Here is a 27,779-nt window from a genome sequence, read left to right as displayed (position 1 = left end):
CACAAGAAATCACAAACCAAGGTAGGATTGTGGTTTTGTAGCAAATCACTGGGATGTTCTGAGGGTTGAAGTCAGTAAATAATGACAAGCATTTGAGTTGCAAACTTCAAATCATTCATAAGATATATGTTAAAACAAACCCTGTTACTCTAGCAACTTTCTAAGTATACAAGAGCAATATTTACAATATGTCCCTATTTTTGGGCCATTCCCCCCTATTTTGTAAGACTTTGCCCAGATTTCTTGCACTAAGAGGTTGAGAGGTATGCCACATTGATAACTCACAGCTTTCTGTCTTCTTCAGACTGAGCACGCCAACAATGATTACCTCCTGCTGGTGTGCAATATGTCGCTTTAGAAAATAAGGTTTGTGAAGAATTATATGGTATTCATGTTAGCACTGATTGGTAATTTACTATGATTTACAGAAGCAGTCTTACAGCAATGTTTTAATGGAATGCATCATGCATATCATTTAAGGCAAAAAAATGACTGTAATAGGAACTGACAGCTTTCAAATGAAACAGTGCAAAATAATATAAATATGGATTTTATTGCTGACATGTAATGCGCTGATTTAGTTTCCTTACAACTTCTAAATGCAATTCACATACTTTTGCACAAAATAATTTCTTTTATCTTGTTCTGATTTATTTTATCTTGTACAGATTTCTGAATTTTATATCAGCATTGCAATAGACACAGTCTGGTATCTTTGTGGATCACTTTTAAGTAGTGTTTTTTTCCCTTTGGCCAAGATAACCATATAGACAGTCAATGCCTCTTCTTTCTCCTGTCCTTCCCTTGTTCAACTGGCTTATCCTCCTTGGGCAGTGGAATGCTAGCTTATGGTCACAGCTGGTAAAGCATTAAACAATCTTCAGGGGAAGGACAGGAGATCGAGACTTATCAACCTTGTGTCATCTGTGATGGAATGCAGGAATTTTTTAAGCATCCCTAAAATAAGAAACATACAGTGATGTAAACACATACACATGAACAATCCCCTCACATGGTATGTTGATACCTCCCCTCCCCTGTTTGTGCAAGTATATATGAAAGGCAGTAATGCCACTCTCTATCTTCATCTAGGGAGCAGCACTGTGCTGAAAAAAATATACTCTTCCCACAGATAGATGAGCTGGCCATCATATGCAGAAGCCTAATCAATTAGGCAACCCTACAGTTTCCGACAATAGGTCACCAGGATCACAGCTGGATGGCTTTGCCCTTGCACAAGTGGTTTGGATTTACAGAAGTGTTTAGTGAAATTACCTTAAATGCCATATAGTCCTTGTGATGATATGGGCTAGAGCCAGCATAGCTAGCTGGAGTTCTGTATGGCATTTGAATATCAAACTGATTTGTACAGAATGACTGTGCTACAAATGTATTAGAATTGTATGGCATTTGAAAATCAAAATGTGTTTGTAAAGTTGCTAGTGTTAAAAAATGTATCAACAGTGGGTCCTGTTGGACAGATAAGGAATATACATGTGAGACTGTATGTATATATGTTAACAAAGGGCACTGGAAGAGAAGGAGTTAAACAGGTAACTTACTTCTTACTTTAAGAAAAATACTGTTAATTGGACCACCTGTTGGGCCATAGAAGTGCTTATCTCACAGCTCTGAATACGACCGGAGACAACATGTCTGGAATAGGTCTTTCTCTTTAGCTCAGTAAAAAGAGGGGAAGCCCCAGGTAATGCCATAAACATTAGCAAAACTTTAGATATGCATCTTATCACATCTATGCTAACATCCTGTCTCAAGCTTCAAAGGGGAATAGTGTGAGAACCTAGACTCAGGTGACAAGATGAGGTCATTTTGCCAGCCGTTTTGGAAATTTTAGATACCACAACGAGAAATCTCATAGTATTGAATATTCTGTCTTGGGCCTGACAATAAGAAGGACCATTCACCACACCATCTGCCTTGCTGTATTAAGTAAGTAGGGAATAGTAATTCTGCTAGATTCAGTCAGGAAAATATAATGAAGCTTAGTGAAGCTATTGTATTTCTTTATTTGTCTGATTCTTTCCATTAATGTTATTTCATTATTTCCTATGATTTGAACTCAGTGGTTTACTGTAAATATATATTCAGTATTTTCATGGTCTTTTATTATTTATTATTAAATATATTTAAACGTTTATTGTGGCTGGTTCTCTTAGAAAGTATTTAACATTTGAGAGTGCTTATATTTATTTGGTGATACTGTGTGGGTGACTCCTGAAAGCCTAGCTGTCTTGGTCAACTACTACCATTTGTATTAGTATTAATATTAATATTACACAGTATAGTTTGATACGCTTTGTTAAGTGCCTTAGTATGCCCTGAGTAGCTGATTGTGGAGTGTCTGGTGGCAGTGGTAACTACCTTATACTCTGGGCAGAAGGGGGCACAGCTGGTAAATCTGTGCCAACCTTTCCCAGGTGTGTGCATGTGTGTGTGTGTGTGTGTGTGTGTGTGTGTGTGTGTGTGTGTGTGTGTGTGTGTGTGAAAAATAAAATCTCACTGTGTGTGTGTGTGTGTGTGTGTGTGTGTGTGTGTGTGTGTGCGTGTGCGTGTGCGTGTGTGTGTGTGCTACTTGGTGCAGGGACATGAAGCACTGGTTTCACAGATACGGTGCTGGAGGACTTGGCGTGGACACTCTGCTGAGGTCCTAACCCTACAGCTGTACCAGTGAGGAGTCTTATTGGTGCCATGGAAGGAGACATATATAAAGAAACCCTGACCTCAGACTGACCACATTCCTTGTGTGCTTTTAAGGGAAATTGTACTTGGTACAGAGAGCTGCATCATGAAATACTGAGTGCATCCATTTGTATTTCAAGTAAAGTCCCTCTCCAGTGTCAGTCGTGAAGATTCAGACTCCTTGATTTCTGGCCTAGTGCAGGGTAGTCACAGTCTTTATATACAGAACTTTTAAAAATATATGTGACAACGTGGGTTACTTTTTATTTTGTATCCCGAGTCTACTAAATTTTCAGTGACAAGTATAGTAAAACTGTAAACTATAAACATACCTATAAAGATTATGACACTGTAAAGCTAAGAATATTGCAAAAACTAAAACTTTTCTAATTATTTGAACAGTACATTTTCAAGTACCTGTGAGTGTTGTACTTTAAAGACAGTTGTGAGAGGCAATTGATATTTGTGAGACTTTATGGGCCCATTGTGATGCAGTGTCATTGTCTTACTGCAGTACCTTGAGCTCCAGTTTCACTGCCTGAAAGCTGCTTGTAGCCCAGACAGTGCTTTTGTGCATGCCCATAAACATGTAGGTTTCTGGCAATGAAATAAGCAGCAGCACAGGCATGGAAAGACAGCAAAGAAACATTGCTGGGGTTGAAATGTTTTGTAGCTGAATGACGGCCAGTTTTTGTTAGACAAAAATACATTATTGTGAACAGGGTACAGGCCACAGAGATATCCCTTTCACTAAGGTGCCTTGTTTAAAATACCAAGTTATAAGTGGCAAAAGACTGAAGATATGCCATTTGGTAATAAAATATAATTATTTCAGTTACTGCAAAAATATGTATTATTGCAATTTGTTTGTTGCACTCACAGTCATTGACTTTGCTGGAAAAGCCATAAAGTACAAATACAGTTGCAGTGTGCAGAGACAATCCATCACTGTTCACAGTTGTCTTCACTGGTCTGGCAGTTGGCATGGAGGGTTAAGGCTGTGATGCCTAGCAGTAAGTCATTACCATGAGTTATGAATGCATGAGCAGTCACTAACATCACTTGATGTAACTAGCATATATACACCAGACAATTCCTAGAGCAGTTGTACCTAATGGCTTAAGAAAACACATGCATATGCAGCATTTTTAGTAAAGTGTCATCTATTGGATATTACTTCTGCAGACAACATATGTTTAATGTTTAAAAACAATGCAAACATGGGTAATAATTACTATAATAAAACATACCTGTTTTATATGGTAGAGACCAAGGTGGGAATACTAACATATGTAACTAATGTGAGATATAATCCTGGGTGCAGTTAATCAATGCCAGAAAAGACAAGAACATCATATGTGAAAAAGATGTCATAACATATTGTTCCATAAAATATTATCATACCAGGTGTTTGCATTCGTCATACATTGCTTACAAATTCAACATTTTTTGATACTTTAATTGAAATTTATGTCTGTAGGAAACAGTCACAGAAAGCAAAACTGCATTAGAAAGGAAGAATCTTCGAAGGGCCATGTATTCGAGGGAGGCTCTTTCGAGAGCTGATGAAGAAGGTAAAAGAAATTAAACTTAATTTCAAAATATTGGCAAAGTCTGTAATTATTAAAGCTTAAATATTGCTTTTACTATTGTAATTCCTGGGTAGAAAAAATTAACTTTCATTGCTTCTGTAAATTAACACTTTCATTCCATATGCACACACTGAATTACAGCATTATTGATTGTAAACATTATCCAGTGTTTGCAGTGCAAAAATCCATAAGCTCTCAGTTACTGCTTATTGACCCTTCTTCTGCAGCTTGTGGTGGATTCATAAACTCTTGACAATGCCCCATAACAGGACCTAAAGCAACATTGTTATCTAATGGGAATTTCAAGAGTCGTGCAAGAAATCTAACTCCCAGATGAGAATGGGTTTAAATCCTATTTAGTACAAGACCGACATTGTTTTGACCTTTGACATAGTTATTTAAGGTTACCTAAGGTTACAATGTATTATTAATATAGTTTATCATGTTTCCTCTATATCATAAATAGAAATTAAATTATACAACCACTGTGGCTTATTTCTCTTGTTGTAAACTAATGATTATTTCATTGCTTAACAGAGCTGACCCCAGCTCATTTATTTGAGTCTTTTTACTCCTTTAGATTGAAGCAACACTTTTGTAGGAGGCATATATGTTTTGTTCCATACATAAAACATGTGTTTGTATTCCTTACTGTACCCAGAATGCAAAGCATTTTAGGAAAATTAATGGGGCAGCAACTAGATCTTACCAAGGCAGAATATAGGGTCACTTGAAGGAACTGTGCTTCTTCTGGATGTTACATAAGCTGAATGAAACAATACATGGCATCTAACATTCAGGAACAGTAAACATGCATATGGTATATTCCCTATATTTTTGTGTTTTAACTGAATTTTTTAAATTTCAAAACAAAGTAGAAGGTTGATCAGGGAAAAAATGAGAGAGCTAGTCTGATGTTTTAGTTCCAGTGCATAATCTGTAATTGTTGTTATAAATAGCCATATTAGTTTACTCATTTATTGGTATGATATAAGTAATAATAACTTTGAAAGTGCCCCATCTGAAATTATTACATTTCCAGTCATTTAGATTATTTTCTAGAAGATACCATGTGTAACGGTTATGTACTTTTCATTACGTCCATTACAAGCTTAGTCTTCAGCTGCATTATTTCCATAGCTTCAGCTGATAACATACTCCTTTTGTTAGCTCTTTGTATGTTTTGTTTGCAGTTACCCTGTAAATGTTCATATGTCATCATATCATCTCTTGGCAACCTAAATATAAAGATAGAAGCTGAGGAGCTAAACAGAATTAGAAGCTAAAAGATGTTAGATGGTGAAGGAAACAAAGAGCACCTTTCTTTAATCTGTCTTGGAGGAAGCTGTGCCTTGAAATGGAACTGAAACTAGGTCATCCACTTGTTTCATTGAGAGGTGTTAGGGTTGTGCTGCAAAGCATTCCATTTGATGACTGTCCTCTTGCTTGTTATGCAGTCTCTTGATTATTGGAGGAGATATTGATTTATGCAAAAAAGATAATGGCTTTTTCTGAAGGTGACAGTTAAAGCAAGGAGATGACTTTTTGCTAGTACTGATTAGAGTAAAAAGTTATTTTTTTAGATTCTAAACACATTTTACTACTGCAGACTGATAGGACACACAGAAAAATTATGTTAAAATTATGTTTTTTTTTTAAATTAGGACATAACATATGAAGCAAACAGGGCAAGGTAAAGGAAAGAACTCTCCCATAATATTTTGCTCCCTTGCACATTTAATCAGCATTATGCATCAGCAGAAGATAGAACTGATATTATGGAAACTGCTGTCAATATTAATAAATGTCCAGAATAATTCCACACACTTTATTATAAACTTTCTTAGATACGACAAATCTACCAAAAACTACTCTTTTTATACTGATGCACTTAATAATTTACCAATTAATGGTCTTGTCTTCAGGATACTGTTGAATAGCATAGACTCATTTAGCCCAGGTTCTTCTGTAATAGATAACAGTATTTGCTAGCTTATCTCCCAGATAGCCACTTGGGAGTTGATATTACCATGTTTTTTATATAACACAATATATGTTTCAGTAGTTGGAATGTTAACCTGTGGTCCATATTCATTTGAATGTGTTTATATATAGCTTCAGCATTTCACCATTTTCTCCGTATATATGTTGTTTCACCCTATCACTAATTTTTCTAAATGTCTCCAGCATAAAAACTGGGTCATATATCAAACATGTTTGCATTCATTTTTTCACTTACGTGCAGCACAATTACAGCACATAAAAGTACTTCCTGTATTTATTATCAGAAACTGAATAGTTACAATTTCTAACATAAGGTATGCTTTAAATTAGTGATACATTTAAATGCAAGTAATGTTTTTCATGTTTAACGTGTTTTATTTCTGCACTAGCTGATAATATATGCCAAAACATTGCAAATACCCATCAGATGTTTTATATATATATATATATATATATATATATATATATATATATATATATATATATGTGTGTGTGTGTGTGTGTGTGTCAAGGGAAGATATGTTCTCTCATTTCTGTCATCTTTCTATAATACTAGTTCATCCCCTCCTGCAAAGTATGGTAAAGCTATTGCTCTACTATAGTTACTTATATATTTGCAATTTCATCAACTTCATTAAACTTATAACCACTATCAAGAAACCTTTTTCTTAATTTGCACAAATGCTTATCAAAATCATTGTCTCTTGTAGTAGTCTGAAATAGCTTAACATTTGCTAGTATACGGTTCTATTAAATATATGTGACTCCATACTGTGTCTTGTAAGGCATACATTTTTGTCATTAGGTTTTCTGTGCTGTAAGTATTATCTGTAGAAATTGCTACAACTCAGTTGTTGTTGTCTTTCAGCTTTTCCTGGTTAGGGGTCGCCACAGCGGAACTCTGGTCCACTAATGATTGCCAATAGATTTTCACAAACGCCGAGGTGCCAGCTCGACGTTCAACCTTCAACGAAGGCACACCCATTTACTCATGTCTTTCGAATGCCCACCCAACCGCGGGGAGGACATGCAGACTCCACACAGAAGGCACTCCACGCACTCCAGCCAAGAATCGAACAGGAGAACCTCTTGCTGTGAGGCAACAACGCTACCGCTGCACCACCGCGGATGTACTACAACTCAGTAATAGATCTTATTTCTATTATAATTTATAGAAAAACTCAGATTGTTTGTAGTGTTATTCAAGACTATAATAAAAATATATTCTGAATAAAACAAAACAATGGAAGTATGCTAACGATAATAAGAAGATAATTCCCTGAATGTTAGAGCCCTTATCACTGAAATAAATAAACAACTGAGGAGCGTAACAAAACCCAAACAAAGCCACGTTTGAGGCTAAAATTGCTACCTAAGCCAAAGACCGTCACAAGGCATCTTTTAGTTGTCTTTGTAGTTTCAAAAGCACAATGCAGCAATACATTGAGATGACTAAACAATGTTACCCACACTGAGTCTGAAGATATAGCTAACTTACTGGCCAACAAATTTAGCTCTAACTTTGCCCCTCTTTCCCCTCCATGTGTCTGAGAAGATGAAACTGACTTGCTTCCATCTATCACATAAGACCAAGTACAAAATGTGCTATCAAAAGTAAAAATACTGGATCATGGCAGTATCCCTGTATGTATCTTAAATAGCATTATTAGCCATCCCCCTAACAACGCTGTTCAATTTCAGCCTCCATACAGGGTTTGTACCAACTGAATGAAGAACAGCTAGAATCCTTCCCCTGCATAAGGGAGAACTTACCACAGACACATAAGTCTGACCAACCTCTTATGCAGAGCACAAGTCTTATAATGGAGCTAATTAATCAGGACATTGGGAACCTCCAAACAATGGCCCCATCTCAGTTTGGATTCATCAAGGGCATGCCTATCTTACTTAACCTGGTAGATTTTTTGAAAAGGTCAGCAAAGCAATGGATGAAATCAAAATGGTACAGACCTCGTACCTTAATCTGACCAAAGCTTTTGACACAATTCCTCACTCAAGCATAGTACAAAAGCTAAATAAACTGGGAATGAACCCCTGCATCACCCACTGGATTGCCAACTGATAACAGATAGTGTGCAGGAAATCAAAATAGTGGAAGAAGTTACCTCCACAAAGAGACTAATAACTAGTGGAGTCCGCCTGGGTTCTGTGCTGGGACCTGCCCAGTTTGGCATCTATTTTTATGAAGTAAATACTAATATGAAAGAGCTGTGACTAACTATGTTTGCAGATTACTACAAGCTAGGAGCAGTCAATGAATCCCAAATTACTTAGCTGTCCTGCAGCAAGGTTTATCCCAAATAAATAACTTGTGCCAAAATCATGGACTGAAACTAAATGACAAAAAAATGCATTATTATATGCTTTAGGAAGACATCTATCCAAGGGAACTTCCAGATTAACAATATGCCCCTCAGAGTTGTCCCAGTTGTTTGACATTTGGGAATTTACATGGACAGTGACCTAACTTTTGACCAACATGTGTCCATTGTTGTAAAAAAAAAATCCTTCAGTAGTGCACAACTTATAAACAAAGAAATTGTGTCTAGATCTAAGGATGTCATTGTCCCCCTTTGCTCTGCCCTTGTTAGGCCAGTCATTGAATTTAATGCCACCTTTGGCATGTATCTGTCCAGACACATGCAACAACTGGAACACCCACAGGAATACCTTACTAAAAGGATACAAGGCCTAAACAACATGTCCTACATGGACTGAATCAAAGCCCTGTTACTATACAGTGTATCCTACAGGCTGCTAAGAGGTGACCTGTGTCTGGCATATAAGGCATCCTCCGACAAAATACTGTTGGATTTAGTGCACATCAGCAAATCAAATTACATCAGAAATACTCAGTCTAGGGAACTAAACGTTTTCTGCAACATCCACTGAATGGTTTGGAGGGACAGGTATATCTCATAGAGGATACTGCTGCTCTGGAACAGACTTACCATCCACATAAAACAAAGTTCATCCCCTGTCCATATTCAAGTACAACATGGATCTATGGATGTGAAGCAGAAAATTTACCCCTGAAATGCCTGATCTGATATTGTTAATCCTCGTTCATTTCTTACGTGTGGGTATTGGTTCTGATCTTGGAACCGAGCCAGCCATCTTCCAAGCTCGTGTCAGCTACAAACTCTCAAGCTAAAACTCTTACCCAGAATTCCCCTCTCCGAGTTACCTCAGATTTCGTTTGCCGCATCGCCATTCGGTCGTGTCAAGCTACTTCTCTTAAGCTAAGTACAATATTTTTATTCATACTAAATTCTAAAACAGCCTTTTCTCACAGAAAAGTTATTAGATAGTTTTCTCTTACCTTATCGCATTTAGCGACTATCCTTTCTTGAATCTTTTCAATTCCTTTCCTCCCCTTTACTGTGAGGTAATTTCTTTTTTACCATCGTTGGTAAACCCCCCTTTCCTTCTTATTTTCGGGTAATTCTTGTACCATTGCTGGTATTTTTTCTGGGTTTCCTTCTTTCTTTCTAACATGTCAGATGAAAAAGGTAGTCCAGTATTTAAATGATGTTTAGATTGTGGCCATAAATTACCTACTTCAGATGCACATTCCATGTGTGTCTATTGCTTGGGTGTGCCTCAAATAACAGTTGACCCGCCCTGCGGGATTTGTAAGAATTCCTCTAAAAAATAAATTAATATTGAAGGGGCTACTTAAATCTCCTTTTTCAGAGGCTCTTTCTGGGTCGGAGGCTTCAACCCCTCCAAGATCCCATAAGAAAAAGAATGATGAACATATAAAGGCCAAGTCTCTTCCTTCATCCCCTGCTGGGGACCGCCAGGAACCGAGACCCAAGAAAGCTAAGCTTTCCAGTTCGAATTTGACTTCTTCGGCTCCAGTGCTTTTGGTACCTAGACCTTCGGCACCGAGGCCATTGGTGCCATCTATGACTTCGGCACCGACTAGCATGCCCTTTACCATATCGATACCGAGGGGCTCCTTGGTTCAGACTTCTTTACCAGCACCTACTGTCCATTTGATGCAGACTGTTACAACGTTGATGGATTTTTCAATGCCCATTGTCTTTTAGGCTCCAACAACTTACCCGGCACCGACTACCCCCTCAGCACCAACCATTCAATTATCGGCACTGATTTTTTTGGTTCCAGCCTTAGTGCCAACAACCACTTCGATACCGACCTTATTGTCAGTGCAGACCATGACTTCAGCACCGATGATTTCCTCTGTGCAGACACCTGTAGTTCAGTCCTTTACAGCCCCGTTGTTTTTAGTGTAAACTTCCGAGGTGGACACCGAGCTTGCTTTGTCTTTGGATAGACCTGACTCCCCCTCAGCCGTGTCCGGGAAATCCACTAGAAGCCTCTCTGAACATGACATTTTGCGTCTTGTGGATCAAGTGCTTTTGGCCAGAGCTATCCCGCCCCCCGGGACCTATCCTTCCTCGGGAGGTGATCACCCTTTACGAAAGACCCCTACTTATTCTCCTCCTTCATTGCCTTTGAAGCCCCTTAATATAGCACAGTCTTCCCCCTCTACGGTTCCCTTTATGGACCTCACTAAGGAGCAGCAGTTGCCTTTGTGGAAGGAGAGTTTTGCTATGACCCAGGATGTCAGCTGTGGCGTATGTAATTTGGTGTTTTACATCCATCCAGGGACTCCGAGTCGGCAGGCTGAGCCATTTAGGAGAGCGGTGACCCCTGCCCTGAGAACTAACCCCTCTTCAGGTGGACAGGCCTTCCAGCTAATGGATAAGGCTCTGGCATCGGTTGGCGATCCTGTGCTATCACCCCCCCCCCATCTGGACCGCAGTGTACACAAGTCGCTCCTAGCAGACACCGGGCACAAGGGCCTCAGGATATACTCCCACAGGAGACCCCTTTTGCGCTGTCTTCCCCAGCTTCTCCCTCTGAGGAAGTTCATCAAAAGAGCTTGTGCAAGAGGAAGCACATGGACTCCACAGAGGAGACCCTTGCTGAAGACACATACTTTGATGATGGGGAAGGGTCCCCTTGCTCACCCTCTGAGGTATCCTTTGGTGATATTCTTGAAATTCTTAAACAGAGAGGTGACTGGCAGCCCTCGAACTCGACCTCTGAAGTGTCTGTGTTCCTGCAGGCCTTTCGCACCCGGCCCCCTACCTCCTGGGTTACTCCACCTGCCAACGAACTGGTCCGGCTCATCGTTCAGCATGCGTGGAAGGCTCCTGACACCATTGAGGCCATTCCCTGGAGGCCAGATAAAGTTTTGTCCCCTCCTGCTACTGATCCCCATTGGTCCAAAGGTCTTCCTGTAGATGCTTTGGTGGTGGCGGCCACAACTATAAAGGACCTGGCGGAAGAAGAAAGCCAGACTGTCCATCCACCCAACAAAGAGTCCTGGGGTCTGGACAGAATAGGGAAGCATACTTTTGCATCAGCAACCTTTGCAATCAGGTCCCTGAACTATATGACACACTTTACCAGGTTTCAAAGAGATTTAATTTCTGAGCTCTCAGAAACTTTGGCTGGAGCTGTGTTTGATGAGGTCTGTGACAAAATGGCCTCTCAGCTAGCCACTATTGAATCGATATCTAATTCCTCCAGGTGCATGATATCTCACGCATCAGAAGGGGCAACTAGAGCGGCGAGTTCAGGCATTGTTCTGAGATGACACGCCTGGATGCACTTGTGTAATTTCGCAGAACCCTTCAAGGCTTCCTTTCTCAATGCTCCCATCGAAGCCTCTGCATTGTTTGGACCCAAGGTTAAAAGCACACTGGCCAGATGTCAACAGGACGGTAAGACCCTTTCTGCCGTGGGTGTCCATTATTCTTCCCCTCAATGGGCTTTCTCCAGAAACCAGAAGAGTGGGAAGATATGGAACAAAAAGTCTCAGGGTCCTTTCCATGACACACAGGCCGAGTTCTCCTCTAGAGACAGAGGGGGAAACTCACAGGGAAGACACCCTTTTTGGGGCAGAGGGGGTCCGCGTAACCAGGGTTCCAGGGTCTCTTTCCCTGGCCAATCCTACCAGTGCTCCTGAAGATCGGCCCAACTGCTTTCCTCTGGAAGTGGTTGGGGGTCATTTCTCTTTGTACCCTTCTGCCTGGCTAACCATCACCACCGATTCTTGGGTATAAAAGATAATAACCAGAGGTTATCATATTCCCTTCGACCTTCGTCCCGCTCCCCTAACAAACTTACCCGACGTTCCACCCAGTCAAAGGGAAGAAGCAGCATTAGAGATTTCAAAGCTGCTACGAAAAAGAGTCATCCAAATAGTCCATCCAGACCAGATAGGATCTGGATTCTACTCAAGACTATTTTTGGTGCCAAAGAAAACCTGGGACTGGCCACCAATTTTGGATCTCAGTGTATTGAACAAATTTGTGAAAGTACAAAAATTCCGGATGGTCACAATACAGTCTATCTTTCCGCTTTTGAAAAAAGATGATTGGATGTGCTCGATAGATCTTCAAGATGCGTACTACCACATAAAAGTGGACAGACCATCAAGAAGATTCCTTTGCTTCCATGCGGGAGCCAGTCACTACCAGTTCAGAGTACTGCCCTTTGGACTCTCTACAGCCCCCAGAGTGTTCACAAAGTGCCTGGCAGTCATCACAGCTCACTTGTGACTACAAGGATTCCAGGTGTTTCCATACCTAGACGACTGGCTCATCTCTGCCCCTACCAGACATGTATTGCAAGAAGCCCTGGCATACTCTCTCCTCTCTGCAGAAAGGCTAGGCATAACCATAAACTGGCAAAAATCCAATCTCACCCCACCTCACTCCACAGAATTCATAGGGGTCATTGTGAATACAAAGAATTGCAGAGCATCCAATCCAGAGCACAGAATTCTAAGGATAAAGCAACAACTGATCCCAATCCTTTCAAGGGAGAAATCCACAGCTCAGTCTGTTCTACAGTTGTTGGCTTCCATGGCAGCCTCAATCACCATTGTCCCCCTGGCCAGGTTTCACATGAGGCTTCTACAATGGCTACTGCTCACCCAATGGTATCCCTTTCAGTACCCTCTTTCAGCCAAGATTTGGGTAACTCACAGGTGCAAACAGGATTTAAATTGGTGGATGGCCCACAACCCGTCACAATGGTCTCGCCCCTTCTCCCTCCAACAGCCCAAGGCTACAGTGACCACGGACAGCTCCCTGATGGGGTGGGGGGGTCTATGTCAGGGACAGACAGTCCAAGGTACTTGGTCCGAAGTGGAGGCCCATCTGCATATAAATGTTCTAGAGCTGAGGGCGGTGCTTCTGGCGTTGTAAGCATTCCATCCCCTGCTGCTGTCTGAGACTATTGCGATACAATCAGACAACATGGCAGTGGTCTGGTACATCAACAAACAAGGTGGAACCAAATCTTACCCACTCTGTTGAGAGGCCATGAGGATATGGCATTGGGCAATGGCTACCAACCGTTTTCTTCTAGCAACGCACATTCCCGGGAGTTCCAACGTGATAGCAGACAGACTCAGCAGGTGTATACTACAACCTCATGAGTGGTCCCTGAATCCCTTGATAGCAGCAGAGATTTTCAACCACTGGGATCTTCCTTGCTGTGACCTGTTTGCATCCCCGACCAACTACAAATGCAGCAACTATTTCGCCCTGATTCCCCCTCTGGGACAGTCACCCAGGGACGCTGTAGTCCACGATTGGCCCTCGGGTCTACTTTATTCATTTCCACCTCTCACCCTCATTCCCCAGTTTCTGAAGAAAGCCCACCGGTTGAAGAACAAAGTAATCCTCATAGCACCATATTGGCCTCGTCAGATTTGGTTACCCTTCCTTTGGCCTCACCTGCTAGATCAACGTAGGGAATTGGGGGAGGGTACAGGGGGCTTGCCCCCCTTGCAAAACATATTTGTTTTCATATTTTTTATTATTTATATTCTGAGGTTCAATATTTTGAATTTAATATCTTTGGGATTAGATAATTTTGTCTGCTGATCTTCTGAATTAGATCCATACCTACATATAAATATATATACATATGTGTGTGTATGTATATATATATATATATATATATATATATATATATATATATATATATATATATGGATTTACTTTACATGCTTGAAATTCTGAAATATCGAATTTCAGAATCTCAAGCCCATAAAGTGGAAATCCTAAAAGATCGAAAACCCAGAAGCGTGAAATTCAAAATCGCGACTTCTATACCATACACATACACATACACACACCTTCCTCCCCACACACAAACCTATCCTATATACAAGCAGGGGGGCAAGCCACTCTGCACCCCCCACTTAAATATACTAACCAATAATAACACACATATATATATATATATATATATATATATATATATATATATATATATGGATTCACTTAATAATTTTGAAAAACTGAAATCCTGAATTTCAGTTTTTCGAAACCATAAAGTCGAATGGCCTAAATCCCGAAACTACACAAACACGAAACACAAAGTCACGAACAAAAACACACCATACACCACACAACACACACATCATCCAACCCAATCCACAACAAACAAAACACACACAAACACAAAAACACAAACAAATAAACCTACACTACATATAAAAAGGGGGGCAAGCCCCCCTGCACCCCCATGTGGGGGGGCTGCACCCCCCACACCCTCCCTACTTATATATACCAACTCCGAGATAGCACAAACACACATAGAAAGGAAACTCACACATTCTACAGCCCCTCGCACACACACAAACATCACACATATACAAACACCAACCTGCCTACCCTAATCCACACGTACAACTAACAAACACATTCACACACACTCAAACTCCCACACAAAACCCTAACAGAACACTTACTTACCTTAAATCACACCTAAATCCATACACAACATGAAACATCATCCAATCACAAGACTGCACACAACGCACCATAAAGCCATAACTGTGAATTCGAGATATTCAGATTCGTGATTATGCACTTTCGCGATTTTCAGTGTTCGACTTTATAAGTTCGAAAGACTGAAATTCGGGATTTCAGTTTTTCGAAATTATAAAGTGACTGCGGTGGTGATGCTGCGGTAACGTCGCCTCACAGTAAGACGTTGTCCTGTTCGATTCTCAGCTAGAGCGTCTTCTGTGCGGATACATGCGTGAATGGGCGTACCTTCGTTGAAGGTTGTGCATCAGGGCCGGCAACTCAGCACGTAAAAACTACTGCCAATCATTAGTGGACCGGAGTTCCGCTGTGGCGACCCCTAACCGGGAAAAGCCGAAAGACACAACAACAACATAAAGTGAACCCATAAATATATATATATATATATATATATATATATATATATATATATATATATATATATATATATATATATATATATATATATATATATATATATATACACACACACACACACATATATAAATATATATATATATATATTTTTTTTTTGAGTTATAACACTGAGGGGAGGGAGAAAATGAGGTAAGGAGTGGACAGTGTGATGAGACAGTTATAGATAAGTCAGGTCTGGTGCAGGAGCAATGCCAGTTTTTGGATAGATTCTCAGATAGTAGTTTGTTTGAAACTGGTAGTCAGGTGTGTTTTGGAGGATGTGGGGTGAAGGATTGGAGGGTATGGGGCATAGCATTGAATGCCTTGGCTAGGTCAGACTGTTTTACCCTTGCCATTGTCTTGGTAACTATCTCAAAGAAGTATACTAGGTTAGGCCTGACCTTCCCTTAATAAAGCCAAATTGTGATGGATCCAGTGTCTCTAGGTTGCCCTTGTCCTTGTTTGTCATTTCCATGATAATCTGTTCCATTGCTTTGCATATTAGGCTTGTTAGACTGGTGGTATTGTAGTTCCCTTGGCCACTTGATCATCTGCCCTTGTGGATGGGAATGAATCTTTCAGTCCTTCATTCACTTGAACATAGCCTGTTTCAAGGCTGTAGATGAATAGTGCTTCAAGGTGGTCCTAATTGCTCATGTTTTAGACTGTTCAGGAGGCAACCAGGGATGTTGTCAGGTCCCATGCATTTGCTGGTTTTATCCTTAGTGAGTGCTACCAGTGCTTGGTCCTTGCTAATAACTGGGTGTAGTATGTTAGAGGAGATCTCACCTAGTGGAGCTAAAGAGGGGGATGGGGGTGAGGTGTGAGCTGAATTTATCAGCCAGTAGACTTGCTACGTCTACTGATCTGTGAATATGGTACTGCTCACTACCAGTTCACCACACTGCTGGGTGGTACCTTTAAGGTTCTGGACATAGCTGAAGAAGGCCTTGTGATTGTCTTTAGCATGTGAGGTTATCCTGACCTCATATTTGACCTTGTTGGATTTAAGTAGACATCTTAGTATCTTGTTAAGACATCTTAGTATCTTGTTAAGTTATATATGACAGCACTTGTTTTTTTGGTTTTTAGGGAGTTGCTGTTTCTGGTTTTGTGTATGAGTTTTCCTTTTTTTATTATATACCCTCTTTAGATGAGTATTCCACCAGCAGGGTTTGCTTTTAATGATTGTTTTGGGTTTACTTCTGGTAGGAATGGCAGCCTCTATGCAGCAATTTACATATTTTTATAGGGGCTCTGTAAATAATTCTGCATAGGTAGCTGTGGTCTTAGAATTAGGGAGAGCCCTTTATTTTGACAAACGGTCACTTAATACGATGTAATTTGCTTTTAGAATAGTTCTTAACTGTTATCTGTTACTGGTTTAGCTTGGATTTCTGGGTTAATTTTTACTTTAAAGGAGACAGATTTGTGATCCGACTTCATTTGTAAGTATATGACATGGGTTGGCGGGGTGCAGCACTTTCCATGTTGGTGCGCACCAGATCCAGTATGTTTGATCCTCTGGCTGGAGTGTGTACTGTATGTTGCATGGTGTTTGTTTTAACGTTTAGGCAGAGTTGTTCCTGTGAGTTTAATGCAGAGTAAGTTTCCCAGTCTATACAGGGGTAGTTAAGGACACCCATGAATATTGTGTTTGGTTGGCTGGTGAGCACCTCTAGTAGGTTTAGGTAGCAGAATGACCTTTAGCTAGCCATGATATGGTGAGAAACCTTATCTATGGTGACCTGCACATGGATGAACTCCATAGTATCATCCTGTTTTACCATCCTGGCAGTATGTTTGTTTCGTATGTAGATAGAGACACCTCCACCTTTGGCCCCAGTTTGTGCTTTTGTTGGTCTAAATGTGTGGAAAGCAATGTAGGCTTGCACTACTGGAGTACTTTCTTCAACTTTAAACCAAGTTGTGGTGACAACACATATGTCAACATTCTCCAGAGTGAGGAGGGCTTGAATGGAGTGGAGTTTTGTGTTTAGTCTCCTAGCATTAAACAGTAAGACCTTAGGGTTGCTTGGAGACTTTTTCACTTTGTTGGTAGTTTTGTCTTTTTGGCCTTGGCTAAAAAAAAGGCTCTGTGGGGATGGATAAAGTTTTAACGAATATCTGAAAGCCTAGGGAGAACAGGTGCAACACATTCTTGGCAAAGTGACATGGTCTGTTGACTATGTCCTCCCATGCTGACAAATATTGGATCCCCTGTACTGAAACTAATCCAGTTATTATAATCGGTCATTTTATGTTCATACTGTAGACTTATTATTTATAGAAAGATAGGCAGCTAGATAGATAGACAGATAGAAAAACATCCCAATCTGGTGTACACAGAATGAGGATCTTTTGCACAAAGACTTGCAAACAGCCTGTTAATAGAACTGGATAATATAAACTGACAACCAATTATTAGAGAGATTGGTCTGACAGCTATTCTGAGTGCCTTCTCTGAATACAGGCCAGGGATTCATTACACACTACAAAGGCTCTGCTGCCATTGAGTTGTATTTTGTGATCCACAGACATATATCCCACTACGAGGAAGACTTCATTAAGGGCTTATTTGCATGTATCTGAATCAGAGTTAGCTACCATGATATGCAAATTAACACTTCCCATGGTAGTTAACGCCTGCAAATGCAGTAGTTCTAGGCATCGCTATTCCGTTAGTCACTCTCCCACACACACCTACCCACAGACAAACACACAGACACGCACACACACACACACACACACACACACACACACACACACACACACACACACACACACATGCGCGCACACACACACACACACACACACACACGCACACACACACACACACACACACACACACACACACACACACACACACAAAATTCCAGTATTGTTAAAGTACTATTCGGCACAGTAAATAAGTTTTCTTGGTGAATAGTGCTTCCCCCTACCCCCACTATTCCTAGTGTTGGGTACCATTTGGCATGAAAAATCAATTTCCTTGATGGTTAGTGGTCCCCACACTGTTCTGATACTTGTAGTGTTATAGTGCTGTTATGGAACAGGAGAAGTATTCCCTGGTGGCTAATGATCCCCCTACCCCAGTCCCAGTAGTGTTAACGTGCCCTTATGACACGGAATAGTATTCCATGGTAGCTAGTGGCCTCCCCACCCAAATTTGTAGATTATGCTCATTAGTTTCAAGATGTGTGGAGCTATGACAGCCACCCCAACACACACACACACACACACACACACACACACACACACACACACACACACACACACACACACACACACACACACAAATGCAAACACAATCACACATGCAGCCCCTCACATACACTCACTCACACACCTGCTGACCCTGTACTTCCACAATAGCTAAATACAACCTTTTGGCCATATTTATTTCTGCAGTGTGGTATGTGTGGTCACGATAATCTACACATCCAAACAATTTCATGAATTGCGTGGTATGTATATACCTTTGTGAAGGTGATTCAAGGGAGAGAGCACATATCTAATTAGCATATGCCTTTTCTCCAGACTGCCTCATTTCTATGTAGCATGGCCACAGAAACAACCCCATGTGGTACAGCACATCTTCATACTAGAGCACCCTGTTGGGGCTGTCTCTGAATTCAGAAAGGTTTCTATATGATGTCTACACATCGGGGAAACCTTTATGAAATCCACAAGGGCCTTCTCACCCAGAACCAGGAAGGTAAGTGGCAATCGACATCCATAGCTTATTACTGCCATCCATTTGAATAAAAAGTAGCCATCTATTTTACCAATAGAAAGCAGTTGTTTAAGGTCATTTGCTTAGAACAGCCAAGATGGTTTCAATGTTTTCTGAATTTGTACTTGAATGTGATCATTTAAGAGGTATGTTTCTGAGATGTGGTTACCCTAAGGATTTTTTATGTGATCTTATTTTGGAGGTTAGTAGCAAAAGGATGTCAGGAGTTTATGTTCCCTTATTGGTTAATACTTCCTCCAACAACCTTAGTGCAGTGAGCACAATGGACACTACCAATTGGTCTACTTCATTTCTTACCACATACAGTATGGATTATTGCAATATAACCAACATAATTAGAAAAAAATTGGATCATTTTTAATATTTTAGACAATGGGATAGGCAAGGTTGGATCTGTTCCAAGGTTTGCCACTAAGAGAGGTCTTTGCTTTAAACAGATGATGGAATGCCCGGTGACGGTTTCACCTTTTATTTAAAAAAAAAAAAAAAAAAAAAAAACTGGATCTTATAAGTGTGGATGTTGCAACTGGTGTAAATATAATTTTAGTGCTAAATTTATTAGGCTAAATAATATTTTTATTAGATCCATTTTTTTTTGCAATTGTAACACTACGTTTATAGTGTATGCTGCTTTATATCAGCCCTGTACATGTTTTTATATTGAGAAAACTGTAAGGGCTCTAAAAGAAAGAATAGTGAGCATTTGTACTCTGTAAGAAAAAAATATTTAAACAATGCATTGGCAAAACATATTAGTGCTTTCCCTGAACACAGTTTTCTATTCTTTGGTATTGATATTGTTCACTTTAATGCCCGAGGGTGTGTGTCTGATCTTTTCCTTGAAGTACGTGAATTGTATTGGCAGCTAAAAACTAATGCAGACATTCATCCTGGTTTGAATGACAAGGTTTCCATCAGTTAATTCTATTTTAAAATTGAAACCCACGGGTTTATTATAGTTATTATTGTATTATTTGGAGTGTAGTTTTATTTATAAATATATATACTTAAGTGCTTTTAGTGTGAATGTAATTAATTAGTTATATCATGTGATTATGATGTTAGCTATTTAAATGGTTTTAGAATTACTGGTTGCTCATTCTGGCGAAGTTTCCATTTTGTGAAACGAAAGCGCTTAATTATTAAAGGATTGTGTAAAAGTATTTGGGACTCCTCCTTTTGCCTTAACTGTTGGAGTTTGCATGCAATTGCAGTGGGTCATGCTGGATTGTTTTATTTGAGTATGTGATGTATGTGTTTTGGTTAATGATTTTATGAATTACTTGGCATGTATATGCCTTTGTGGAGGTGATTCCAAGGGAGAGAGAGCACAAATCTACTTAACATATGCCTTTTCACCAGACTGCCTCATATGCATGTAGCATGGCCACAGAAACAGCCCCATGTGGTACTGCACATCGTCATACTAGAGCACCCTGTTGGGGCTGTCTCTGAATTCAGAAAGGTTGCCACATGAGGTGTACACTTCAGTGTAACATGTATGAACTCTCCAAGGACCTTCTCACCCAGAACCAGGATGTTAAGTGGCACTAGACATCCATAGCTTACTACTGCCATCCATTTGAATGAAAAGAATAATGTATGGTCATTGTGTAAAGCCATTGGGGATCCTTATTTCTTCCAGAACCTTCTTATATTTAGGAAAGAATCCAGAGCAGCTATTAGCACTGCTAAAGCAAAGTACATTAGTACAAATGGAAAATGATAACAAGGAGCTGAAAGCAATTAATTAAAATTAGAAAGTACAGTGTTGGTCCACTAACAGAAAACACAAAGTCATGTGAACACAGACTTGATGTCGTACCTTTTTGGTGTGCTAAAATAGGGTTTGCAGTTACTCTAATACACCAGGAAATGTTTATACAAACCTTAAACCTAGTACCTTTAACCAAAACAACAGATCTGCATGTGAAATTGAGGAACACATAATGTGGAATGATACTACTTTTAGACAACATTATCTGCATACGCAACTACAGAAATTAATTTGGCTCATTTCCTACTGGATATCTCTCTGCCCTTCCATTTTAGAAAAATTAAGGATAAAAACTCTACTGAAATTATTAAGCAAATTGCATTCAAGTCCTGCCCTTGTGGTTTCTCAGAATGCCATCTCAGTCATAGCAAAAGCACTGGTGTACATATCTAATTTGCTGTAAATTACTGATATAGCATCTCCTAAATTAAACATGACTTAAAACTACCTCTTCCCAGGCTTACAACTCCTGTGGCTCCCTAAATTTGTCATCCCATCATGAACTGCTTTGTCACAAAGCTGATTCACAAAGATATTTTATAAAGGAATTATTATAGCATATAACCAAATATGGCCTTTGTTGCAATGTACAGCATTACTTCAAGGAATGATTTATTATGATAACTATTACATAATGAGCAACCACTAGAACCTAGGCTCAAAGTAATGTGTATTACAATTGTGGAAAGAACTTAGCGAAGTCAGGACACTGAACAATATGATATGGCAACAAGACAATTCAGTGAACATAGTTGGCTGCAACAAGAAGGAAAAATCTGGATCTGGATCCACACTAATAGTCAGAATGGGATGCGAGCATCCTGTAGACCGAATGAAAACAACGAACCAACAAGTACTTCATTACACATAGGAGGAGCTATGTCAGTATGGCATAGAATGGAGTGGAGATACAGTAATGGTAACTGCATGTAAAAAGATGGTGACACAGAGGCAACATCTGGGGACAGTAGTGTAGAGTAAGGTGGGCAGGTACAACATAATTTTGCATGCCACAGCAGTGATGCAGTCCATATTATTAGTGGACAGTTCCGCTTCCTTGTGCCTGCATTATGTGCTACTGTGAGATACACCAGTAAAAATTTGCCTTTGTGTGGTCTTTACTGTTAAGTTCCTACTTCAAACATCTTAAGATTGCCTTATTAATTTCATACTGAATCACTGGTCTTAGTTACTCTGTTGCATTTGTTCTGATTTGTTTACCAATCTTCAACCCTTGATCTTTAATGGACATATTACACAACATAGAAAAGGTCTACTTACAGGGCCTATGTTTACTGACATGAAGGGTTCCTTTGAATCATTCAGCCACAAACTACTAGTTATAAATCTTAAAAATGTTACCTTTATTCAAGGGGTAATAACTTGGGTGGTTAATTATCTAACAAACAGGACGTTCAGAGTAATAGTGGAAAAGGCTGCCTCAGATCTAGGCTGCTTTAAGACATGGCTATCAAGAGAATTGGTATTAGGGTCCATTCACTATTTATAACCCATATCATATCTCTGTTACCCGAACTGTAAAGTGCTGTTGATGTCATTGCTGCCCTGATACTCAGGGTAGACTACTCTAGCATCACTGTTCATAATTATTCGCATTCTAAGTTTAGAAAACTATGGGACTGGCTGCATGGTTCACATAAAACAGCAACCATACTGTTAGCACAGAGGACTACAGCTCTGACCTGTTAAGGAGCTACTTCCTGCGCCCAGCTTACAATGTTTGTTTCTCTCTCCAGCGTCATTTGCCAACTATGTGACACTGTACAAGTCCCTTAACTAGACAATGTTCTGAGTTTGCCCCGGAACATGACAGCTGTATCCAGTGAGCGGTCAACACATAGTAAAGATAAAGAGAATTAAAAGAAATGCTCAGAACATCAGCTGCATTGAAAAACACACAATTAGTAAAAGAGGTTGACTTAAATATGGTAAACAGAGGCCAGATATAATTATGTAGGTATACTAGACTGTCATGAGCAGACAGGTGATCCACTGTGACGACCCATAACTAGAAGAAGAAGAAGCTCCGTCTGTGGATTAAGCCAGTCTCATCATTCAGTATACATTTTGGAACTAGTGTGGAAAGGACCTTACTCCATCTAAACTATGTCATGAACTCCCTACTTTTCTTACCCATGAACCCTGAATGCACTGGGTACATATACGTTCATCACTAAACTTGACTGTTGCTCCTAGTGGTTGCCCTCCACACCTTACAAAACACAGACTTGCTACAAACAGCTTTCCATAAAATCTGGATGTGCATAGATACTGTCTGATCTAAGGGAACACAACTGCTTCACCCTAAATGATAAAAAAAAAAAAAAAAAAAAAAAAACGGTTAGATACCTTTCACTTATTGCCAAATCAAGTATGCTGGTAGCCTGTTTGTCATTTAGACTTCTGTAACAAGCCCTCTGTAACATGATAGCTTGAGGACTACTAGTCAGTACCATGGTAACCATTTGAAATGTCGGGACCCGTGTCAGTGAGTCCTAAAATAAGGATACCAAATGGATGAAAAATTCAGACTTGCATATACCAAGACTGAGATGGCCAGTTCTTAGACTATTTCCCTTTCTCTCTGGTATGGTGATTTTGGAGTTGGTATGTATAGGTTTGGAGGATTGCCCCCTCCAAAAAAGAAATTTAATGGAGAAGAGTGATGCTTGATATTCTCTCCTCTAATGTCTTTTCAGTTTTGTTTTTTTTTTTTTTTTTGGTGTTTGACACTTGGAATTACAAGTATCAACATTTCAGAAGGGAGCCCAGTACTGTCCATTGTCACAAAACCAAGGTGCATTATCTCTGAAAAGACCATAGCCTAGTTTAACCGGAGGTATAAGAGGCATTAAAAAAATTGCACCAAGTATTTAGAACATGTTACTGCAACCTAAAACATAAGAAATGAACAAATCTATATACATTGTTAAAAAATAAAACTATTGTTGTATCTGTGCTTTAAGGGATTCTGGCAATATGAATTGGTACATCTTGGTAAGGGTTTGTGAAGATTTATCTTGCTAAACAAACATCTATTATTAGAGTGGATGTTGCTATTGTACTATATTAATTTATTCTAATTCATTCTTTATGGAGGTTTTTGGTAATAAACTAGCGAATTTGAAGTAACGCCTGCAGTGAGGGATCTGGCATTAAATGCAACAGGACTGAGCTCCAAAATCAAACATGATGTTTTAGAGAAATGGCTAAATAAACTAAATGTGAATGTGTTCTTTTGTGCAAAAACTCAGAATGAACAGGAGGCATAGAATATGTTTGGATCATTTCATGGGGGGGGGGGGGGGGTTCACAGTTAGCTTATTATATTCCTCAAATAAAGAAGTTCAATTTTTATTTGATAGAGCCTGGAGTAGACCTTTATTGATAGGAAAACAGATAACTCAGGAAAATGGGCTCCTAGTAAAAGTGTAAACTCTAGAGGGCAAAATAATCTTAGGGCCAGCCTACTGTCCAACCTACAATGACCCTGCCTTTGTAGACGAATGCATGACCTCATTGGAAGTTTTTATTGACCAACAGATGCCAGACCTCCTGGAGGGGAATTGCAGTGTGGTGATAAATTCCTTCCTGTATAGATCCAAAAACCAAGATTAAGTGCTACTTAAATTAAGCTATTTTGATACTTCTATAAGAAAACTAAATCTAATGAACATGGGAACATATGGTGTTTACTGTACCCATCCAATCTGACTTTTATGCAGTCCTAACTGGAAATGTTAGCCAGCTGGATTATTTCTTATTGTCAGGTGATATTGTTAAGAATGTAACAGAGGAGGATGTTTTACCATACTTGATTTCAGATCATGAAGGAATCAGGATACATATAGAATGAGACCCACAGGATTGTAAAGATTCCAAGACCTGGACAGCAGATCCTTCAGTGTTCAATATTTGAAAAGGTAGAATTATATAGACAGGAAGCCTCCGTCAACAATGCCAGTTTCTACTTGATCAGCATCATTTAAATGGAAGCTGAAACATACATGTATTCAGCTAAGACTAGATTGACATCTTTGCTAGATATGCACTAAAGGATTTTGAAGAATGAAGCAGATCATGCCTGTAGAAGAGTGAGGGATACAAGGTATAAGAAAAGGGAGCTGCTCACTGCATATAAATATGCTAAATGCCAGGTTAATGAAGTCTTAGTGGACAAGTCCACCTTATATCTAAAAACAGCAACACGTCAGACATGGGCCCAATAAATATTCAAGAATAAGTTGCATAAAAGGAAATAACAGTTATTTACTAATTGTAGGTTCATAGGTGTGTACTAGGCTAATGGCCCTGGAGCCTTTAGAAGCCTAGGACATAGAAGTGCCCTGGCATCATGCCGCCCAATGTTAGTTCCCTGTGCCTCTATCATATAGCCACTGGAGTGATCCCCGGGGTGAACTTTCTATTTCCCATCCACTCATCAAGATTTCTCTTGAAGAGGGCCAGTGAGGTGCTCTGCTTGAGATGTATGGTAAATCTATTCCAGAGCATGGGCAGTCTCTGGGTTATGAACCTGTCCCTCCAGCATGTTCTGCTGATTGTGGTAATGAGGTTGAGATCTCTGGAGTGTGTGATGCAGAGGGATTGGGATTTCTTTAGATGTAGCATTTCTAACAGAGCTAGGTCAGACATGGCTTTGTAAGTCAAGGAGAGATCGAATCTTAGTAGACGATATGAGAGAGAGAATAGCTGGAGTTTTTTGAGTCTGTCCATGTAGGACATGTGTTTAAGGCCTAGGATCCTCTTTGTGAGGTACTTTTGTGGCCTTTCCAGCTGTTGCATGTGTCTAGTGAGGTACATGCCAAATGGGGCATTATACTCGATGGCTGGCCTAATGAGGGAAGAGTAAAAAGAGATGATGACCTCTTTCTTCCTGCAAAACCCTTGGTAATGAGATGTGCCACATAGAAGGACTTTCTGAGCACAGTGGCAATGTGTTGATCGAAGGAGAGGTTGCTGTCAACCTGTGTCCCCAGATCTGTTATAACGCCTTCAGTGTTCAGTGGGCTCCCATCGATGTGGTAATTACTGAGAACTGATTTTTTCCCAAAGGGGATGAACTACGCATTTGTTGGCATTACGCTTAACGCCATGGTTTTGACACCAGTCATTGGTCTTAGTGAGGCCTTTCTGTGGGATGTCTACATCACTTGGGGAGTTAATAATGGCTTCCAGCTTGCAGTTGTCTGTGAACTTGGTCAGCCAGAGTCCCTCTGTGTTGGCCTGGACTTCTGAGAAGTAGATGCCAAACAGGAGAGGACCCAGGACTGATCCCTGTGGGACTCCACTCGTGACTGGTAGGCAGTCTGACTTGGAGTCCACTACTTTCACACTGTGGGTTCTATCTGTGAGCCAGTTTGCAACCCACCTAGTGATATAGGGGTCGATGCCTAGCTTAGTGAGTTTATCAGTAATTCCTGAGTGGGGAATAGTATCAAAGGCCTTGGTCAGATCGAGGTAGGCTGTATGTCTTACCCTCATCCACAGCTCTGGTGACTCACTCAAAGAAGTCAACCAGGTTGAGCAGGAATGATCTACCTTTCACAAAACCAAATTGCTTGGGATCTAGAGTTTGGAAATTCCTCGTATACGTGTTAATTAGGTCCATGATGTTGCGCTCCATAGCCTTACATATCAGGCTCATCAGGCTAATGGGGGAATAATTCCCAGGGTCTGTAGTCACTCCCCCTATATGGAGAGGGATGACTGTAGCAGTACGCCATTCGGTAGGGACAAAGCCTGAGGTGAGGCTGTGATTGAACAGTTCACATGGATGTGTTGCCAGTTCACTTTGTAGTTCATGTAGAATACATCCAGGGATATTGTCAGGTCCCATGGAAGCTGTATTCTTGGCCTTAGACAATGCACCTTTATCTTGTGCTGCAGTAATGCTGAGTGCTTGGCATTCCTCTGGTATTGTGATTGGTGCTTTAGGGGAAGAGAGAGGAGTAAAGTTGGCACTAAATCTGTTGGCCAATATGTTGGCAATGTCTGTTGGCTCAGTATAGGAGGTACCATTGTGCAGTAACTCAGAGCAAACCTGGGTATTTCCGTGGAGATTCTTGATATAACTATAGAAGGCTTTGTGGTTGTTTTTAGTGTCTGCCACAATTCTGCCTTCATAGCTGGATTTAGAGATTGAGGGATCTCAAATTTTTAATAATTTATGGCTAATAAGGGAGTTTTTCCAGTATTGGGACTTCACCTTTTTCTACAACAGTTTCTTCCTTATGTTGTAGAGTTTATTAATGGCAGGGGACCACTAGATTGGCTTAATTTTTTTGGAGGAGAACATCTTGGTTCTGTTGGGTTTGGCTAGTTCCATGCATTTATGTACGTCGTTGTACAGTGCATTGGTGTATGATTCGGCAGTCATGCATCTATTTTCCATTGACATGGGTGCCGTGAAGTTAGCCACCTCTGTTTTTAGGAGCCCAAAGTCAGCTTTAGAGAAGTTTTTCATGGTGATTACCTTTGCGGTGTGTGTGTGTGTGTGTGTGTGGGGTTCCATGGTGATTAGTTTGTGGTCAGATCTAATGAGGGAGGAATTGACTATTGGTATAGAGCAAAAGTTGCCCATGTTTGCAATAACCAGGTCAAGG

General features: G+C 40.1%; 1 protein-coding gene across 6 annotated transcripts in view; it reads left to right on the top strand.

Moving 5' to 3' along the window:
* The window catches only part of ABCC8 (ATP binding cassette subfamily C member 8), a 2,552,355-nt gene that overhangs the window by 1,715,964 nt on the left and 808,612 nt on the right, over positions 1–27,779 (top strand). For all 6 annotated transcript variants that reach the window (XM_044082872.1, XM_044082868.1, XM_044082869.1 and 3 more), the window contains one exon: positions 4,181–4,274. In XM_044082872.1, coding sequence (XP_043938807.1) covers positions 4,181–4,274 — 94 coding nt within the window. The remainder of the gene's footprint in view (positions 1–4,180; positions 4,275–27,779) is intronic.

The sequence above is a fragment of the Protopterus annectens genome, chromosome 9.part0 (genome assembly GCF_019279795.1).
Source record: "Protopterus annectens isolate FY-2018-M chromosome 9.part0, PAN1.0, whole genome shotgun sequence".
NCBI classification, from domain to species: domain Eukaryota; kingdom Metazoa; phylum Chordata; order Ceratodontiformes; family Protopteridae; genus Protopterus; species Protopterus annectens.
Note: the sequence above shows the minus strand (reverse complement) of the source record. Positions and strands in the feature narration are given on the sequence as shown.